This window comes from Nicotiana tomentosiformis, chromosome 2 (genome assembly GCF_000390325.3).
Source record: "Nicotiana tomentosiformis chromosome 2, ASM39032v3, whole genome shotgun sequence".
NCBI lineage: Eukaryota > Viridiplantae > Streptophyta > Magnoliopsida > Solanales > Solanaceae > Nicotiana > Nicotiana tomentosiformis.
Genome location: NC_090813.1, coordinates 191435323 through 191441525, shown reverse-complemented (window position 1 = coordinate 191441525; position 6203 = coordinate 191435323). Strand labels below are relative to the sequence as shown.

General features: G+C 32.1%; 1 protein-coding gene across 1 annotated transcript; it reads right to left on the bottom strand.

Annotated features, from left to right (window-relative positions):
* Positions 1-709: 709 nt before the first annotated feature.
* On the bottom strand, positions 710-3210 carry LOC104115376 (uncharacterized). Its single transcript, XM_009625997.4, has 7 exons — positions 2904-3210; positions 2691-2762; positions 2446-2519; positions 1978-2110; positions 1423-1503; positions 1106-1204; positions 710-920 (listed from the first exon to the last, which is right to left on the bottom strand). The coding sequence occupies exons 1-7, from the start codon at positions 3021-3023 to the stop codon at positions 879-881; spliced, it is 621 nt and encodes a 206-aa protein (XP_009624292.1). The 5' UTR covers positions 3024-3210; the 3' UTR covers positions 710-878.
* Positions 3211-6203: the final 2993 nt, after the last annotated feature.

The window sequence follows — 6203 nt, the reverse complement described above, 5'->3', positions numbered from 1 at the left end:
CGAAACGTAAGAGGAGGCCTCTGAAATTATTCCTAAAATTTAACCACGGAGAATTAATTGATACACCATTGTACATTAATTAGAGCTCAATTTTGCTAGTGTTAGGCCTTTTACTTGTCATTCTGTTCTCTTTACATTTTTTTTTTGTGTGGGGGGGGGGGGGGGGGGGGAGGGGGGTCAATGTCTGTGTTTCTAGCTAATTAGGAATTATTGATAGTCTAATATAAAAAATTACATTTTGTACCTCTTTTAACCTTGTTATTTATTATCTTTGAAGAAATTGAATGAAAGATGGTAAGATTAGATTCATATTCAATAAAATATGATTAGTTTTGTAGAAAGCGAAAGCTAATTAAAAAAAGAAGAAGATACATTTCTACGTACTTTTTTCCGATTTCAAATATCAATTTCTTAAATTTAAAAAAAATATAACTTAGCATGTTTAAAAGTTACATAAAAGTATTATATGTCGCATATTAATAATTGATAGTTGACCTGTAGTGCACAAAACTGTTTAAGATTTTTTTCCGAACTATTTCAAGAGTTGACCTGGGAATTACTTTTGCAGTCCAAAGATAGTGTTTAATTTCAAGCATAAAACTCTTACACGTGTAATAAAATCCAATGGACAGGTTCAAACTTATCCAATGTATTAAAACAATGAATGCAAAACAATTGTCTTGCATATACTCCTTTTAACACGTTATCATGGTTAAATAATACGTATTTTCCCTTTAATTTTCAACTGCTATGATTAATTTGCATAATTTGGTATACACATTGGGTGTAGGGTAAGTCGTCGAGACGACTGGGGTTATAAGTCTTGAATACAATTTACAGTTTAGAGAAAATATGCAATTAGATGCTCGATCGTCTTTTTAGTTTTCTTCGTCAGAGTTCGATAGAATGTCTTCTGAATCCTGAATAAAGAAACAAGTTAAAATTTCAGATTGTCTTACAGTACTAGTAGCATTATATTAGGAATCAATTAAATTTGTATCCGTGTCGGATAATCCTATATTGGAGTAAAGTGCTCCATAATAAAGGAGAACTCATATCAAAGACTCGAACCTAGACCTTTGAGTAAGGATAAAATACTACTTACCATTCCACCACAACCCTTGTTGTCGTTCTGAATTGTTGTGATCACCATGATTATGATGTACATTGGCATGATTATCCCACTAGCTTTTATAAGAATCAACTGCAAATGCAAGAACCAATAAAGTTGTTAAGCACTAGTAATAGTCTATGTCGCTCAAACTCTTCAATTGTAGCATAAGGTGCGTGTCAAATCCTTCAAGAAAATGCATTTTTAAAGAATCCGACACAGATTTAGAAGCATTTAAGGAAAGTCCCAGCAGTTAGAGAAATTAAGTACCACAGGACATAACCTGTTGGTTTTGTTTAATTAATACTTACAGTAGGAAGTGTAAAGGGATAATCTTTTGCCCCTCCATTGAGCACCATTAACACATGTCTCATCAGAAGTACAATTGTGAACTGCCAATTTTTGGTTGTCAACATTGAGTTAGCACATGGATTGATACATAAAATGTACGTAAGAGGCGCATAAGCATCTACTGTCTTTGACTCGCGTTATATATAGAGGTGAATCTAGGATTCCATTAAAGAAAGGAGAAAAAGGAAAGTATTAAGCAAGAATTGATCTTTGCTCCTCTAGGTAAATAACTCAACATTCAGCCAAGTGCACCACTTAGCCTCTTTAGAGCATGAGTGCATCAGATAATATAAGATCAATTCTGAAAAATATATACATAAAATACCTAGCTTAGTGAAGAGATCATGAGTTCACGTGTCCCATAAAATAGACTATAAATCTACCCCTGAACTTATATATACATATATTTTTATCGAAAATGATTTCTAATAAGCAAATCAGCTTACTTAAAATTCTTTGATCCGACTCTGAATTAGCAATAAAGTAGGAAAAAGAGTGCGAGAATAAGTGCTTACAATGAGAAGGGCAGTTCGACAATAAGAGTAGTTTCTATCCCTAGTTTGTGAGCATTGACTTTCCAAGATTTCTTCTTCTTCTGCTGATGATTCTGGTTCTGCTTCTGTTCTTCTTACAACTTCCAGGCTTCCTCTGTAATTAATTAGTAATAGTTTATACTTTTTGTTTTTTTTTTTTTCTTAAAAAAACTAGCTTGCACCTAACATAGTACAAATTCGGAGTCAGAATTTGAACTTTATTTGTTTTATGGTCTTAGGATAGCAACATCATATGTTAGTAATTGAATTTTGAATCTAACTAAAATAATGATTTTTTATGGAAAAAATATTGAGACATGTCTCAGGGTTTGGATGCAGATAATAAAAAACAATAAAGTTCAAATCCTGATTCCGCCTCTACTCTTATTTCCTTCTCTTTTTCTTTTTTTGTTGTTTAAATGGAAGAGTAATATTGTGAGGGAATAATACCTAATTGTCACTGCTGTATTATCAACCAAGTGGACCTTCTTAGGGGATGGAACATAGAATCCGGGTTCAAATTTCTGCATCATTAAATATTTCAACACAACTTCAAAAGCTCGTTTTTCAAGTTTCAACTAAATTTATGTTCAAACGCTAGCTAATTAGTCAGATCAATGAGTCGAATATCGAATGGCTAAGCAATTTTTATTTTTTTTGGAATATTGATGAAAATGAAGAAGTTACTTTTGCACCTGTAAACAAATTTCACAAGTTGTATTTCCCTTTTCATTACACCATCTTTGTATACAATCTCTGTGCGCGAACTGATCAAAATAAAAGTCCATATTAGAAATTTGTGATTTAAAGAAATATTCAAAGCCGAGAATGAAAAAACCAGTTAATTACAGATTAAATTTGGTAATTAAACAGAAGACATGATTAGTGAACAAAAGCAATTAGTTTACCTTGATAGTTCCAGAGCATGCACAAGGAGTTTCTAAGCTCTTTAAGCTTTCAAACTCTTGTTCATGGCAAATTCTACACAAAGATATGACATCATCCATATCTATTACCACGTCTCCCATCTTCGTCTTGTTTTTCGTACAACAACAATAACTGCGTCTTAGTCTCGAATAAGTTGGAATCGACTATAGGAATTCTCACTTCTTTCTTTAAACTCAACTCATATCATTGATCGTATTGTTTTTCATAATCTGTAAACTTTTCTCTGCAATTTTCTTTCCCTCTATCGCTTTCTTTCTCCTTTCCTTATTTCTGGGTCCCAGACTATAAATATACAGGAGATAAGAGAGAATCAGAGAATAAACCAAGCTTTACTCTTGTTAGTTTACTATTAAAAAAAATAATTGGAGCGGAGTGATAAGTATTTCTTTATCCTTAAACAGAAGTATCGGATTGAGTCCTGAGTATACAGTCGAACTCGAATTTAGTCGCACCCCAACAAATTTCGAACAACGGAGAGAAGCTAAAAAAGTTACTGCATATATATATATATATATATATATATATATATATATATATATATATATATATATATATATATATAATGTCTATTTGACATTTAGTTTTGTATATGGTCGAAATAGATTTCGGCCTTCGTACGATTGATCGAGGTCGAAACATAATGGATCGAAGAAAGATTTTGTAATATCGAGATGACTTCCGAAGATGGTACAAACAAGCTTCAGATTTCGGGTATAGGTCAAACACCGAGTTCGAAGTGATTATCGAACTCGGGTCCGAATCGAACTATGATGAGATGATTTCGAGCTTAAGGGGCAGAGCTCAACCGGGACCGAGTCCGAATCATCACCTGATCCCGAGTCCATATCGAGTTCTAGAAGCAATACCGACCAGCACCGAGGCCGATCGAGCTCGAGTTCACAGATAAGAGCCATTGCAAAACACACTAAGGGAGAGAATCTCGGCGGAAATTAGGGAAAAACTGATTTATCATGGGTTCTCCACTATATATTTTTAATTATATCTAAAGTAGGATCCTTCACTATAAAGAGGATGGCTACATTTCTGTAGAGGGTAATTTTTTGCTTACATTGTAATTCAAGCACCATATTCTCCTTTGTTCAAAGATTATTCTCGTAAGCTTCATTAATTGATTCATTGTGCTTAGTCCTAAAAATCATCTTCTTTCCAACCTTGTTTATTTTGCATTATTTGCAATCCATATTTGATATTTCTATTTTTTCCTACGATTTGTATCAAGTTATACCATATATTCTTAGAACTATATACTAATTTAACTCTATCCATTTTTCGGGTAAACAAGTTTCTCATTGAAGTCAATACTGCATTAATTAGGGCCGCTTAAGTTAAGCTATACAGAAAGACGTCAATTCTAACATGAATTATATAGCACTTATATTATATTTATTTAAAAGTTGTGGCTCTCTCTCTAAGTATAATTAATGATTAAATAGTTGGAAGAACTGTCATACGTAATTTAGATACAGGAATCAGTAACTTTAATGAGCTCAAACAATGTATTAATGTTAAGAGATTTATTAAATATATACACATATTAAATTTAAAATCTAATTAGCACTTAAAATCATCTTTTTAAAAATTCAAAATTTATAAAATTAAAATAGACTCCGCCTCAACCCAAAAATAATATGTCACATTATAGGATAGACTTGCAATTGCATGCATGTGTGATTTGCAAGTCGTGAAGTCAATGGGGTAAAAACTTTGGATAATTTATTGCAAGAATCATAAACGTGGAAATTGAATAAAGGTCTTATTTAGCTTAAAAAGGAGAAAATAGAATTAGTTTACTCAGTCAAAGCAATCGTTTGATGTACATACTTACTCCATTCGTTTAGTTTATTTTATATGAAATATTATATATTATTTCACTAATATATGTTATAGGACTTCAAAATTCTCAATAAGGAAAATTTATTTAGAATTTGGGAAAATGCATAAGTATCCCCTTGACTTATAGCCAGATTTTCAACTACACATATTATTCTTGCGGGAATCTTATTACCCCGATAAACTATTTTAAAATGGAATTAGCTAATGTGGGAGTAGAGAGTGTATGTCATCCTCCTTGGGAGAGTGAGGAAGAGAGAGAATGCTGAAATTTTAGTTTTATAACATTTTTATAAAATATATATTTTTCTATTTTTTTAATGTTGATTTTGTTATAAAATAAATATTATAATTATAAACTAAAGCACCAAAAGAGAAGAAGACAAGAATAGATAAGAGATGTAGAGAGAAGGAGGGAACTTTTCCTTTCTTATGTATATTACATAGGAGAATAACATCCTATTTATAGGTTACAAATCTCTTCTCAAGTTACATGTATTAATGAACTCATTCGTTTGATATTGAATTTGCCAAAGACAGTTACGAAGAGAACATCTACATATATTGAAAGTGACATCTACATATATTGGATTTATAACACTCCCCCTTGGATGTCCATAGATAATGTGTCTCGTTAAAATCTTCTTAAAAAAAATCCTCGATGAAAAAAATCCTAGTGAAGAAAAAAGAGTACACACATCTTGTAATATGCATTGAGTGCTGCCTCATTAAAAACCTTACCAGAAAAATTCAATTAGGACAAAACCTTGGTTAAGGAAAAAAGAGTACAACGCGTATTATACTTTCCTGATGAAAACTTTATTTGATGTCTCGGAGACGATGCATTTCAATCTGTCTCTTATTACAACTGCTCATTTTCTTCCCCTAATGTTGGGTATACCAATATATATTCCAATCTTCTTTGATGACTCATCTTTGTGCATTGTGGTGGAGTAATTAGAATATGTATCACACATTCAAATATTCTAAGATGAGAAATATTTGGCTCCTGATCATAAGCCAATTGTAATGGGGAGATTTTATGATAACTTGTGGCCTGATCCATACAATAACTGATGGATGCAAATAGCATGACCCCATGTCGAGATGAATTTTTTTGTTATCATAAGTATTGGTCTAGCAATTAATTGGAGGTGTTATTTGATCAATGATTCTATTAGACTATTTTGAGTAAGAACATGAGCAACCAGGTACTTAATTGTTTATACCAATTGATATACAATAATTATTAAAGGCATGTGATGTAAGCTCACTAGCAAGATGAAGTGTCTTAATCGCATAATCTGAAAATCGTGCTTTTAATCATATTAATGCGGCCAACAACCTCGGAAATGCTAAATTTCGGGTTGACAACAAGCACACATGTGACCATCTTGTAGATGCATTTA

Coding starts and splice junctions, on each gene's coding strand:
- LOC104115376 (XM_009625997.4), bottom strand. CDS start 3,023: ATGGGAGACGTGGTAATAGATATGGATGATGTCATATCTTTGTGTAGA. Junction 2,763..2,903: donor CATGCTCTGGAACTATCAAG/GTAAACTAATTG, acceptor TATTTTGATCAG/TTCGCGCACAGAGATTGTAT. Junction 2,520..2,690: donor CTTGTGAAATTTGTTTACAG/GTGCAAAAGTAA, acceptor TTAATGATGCAG/AAATTTGAACCCGGATTCTA.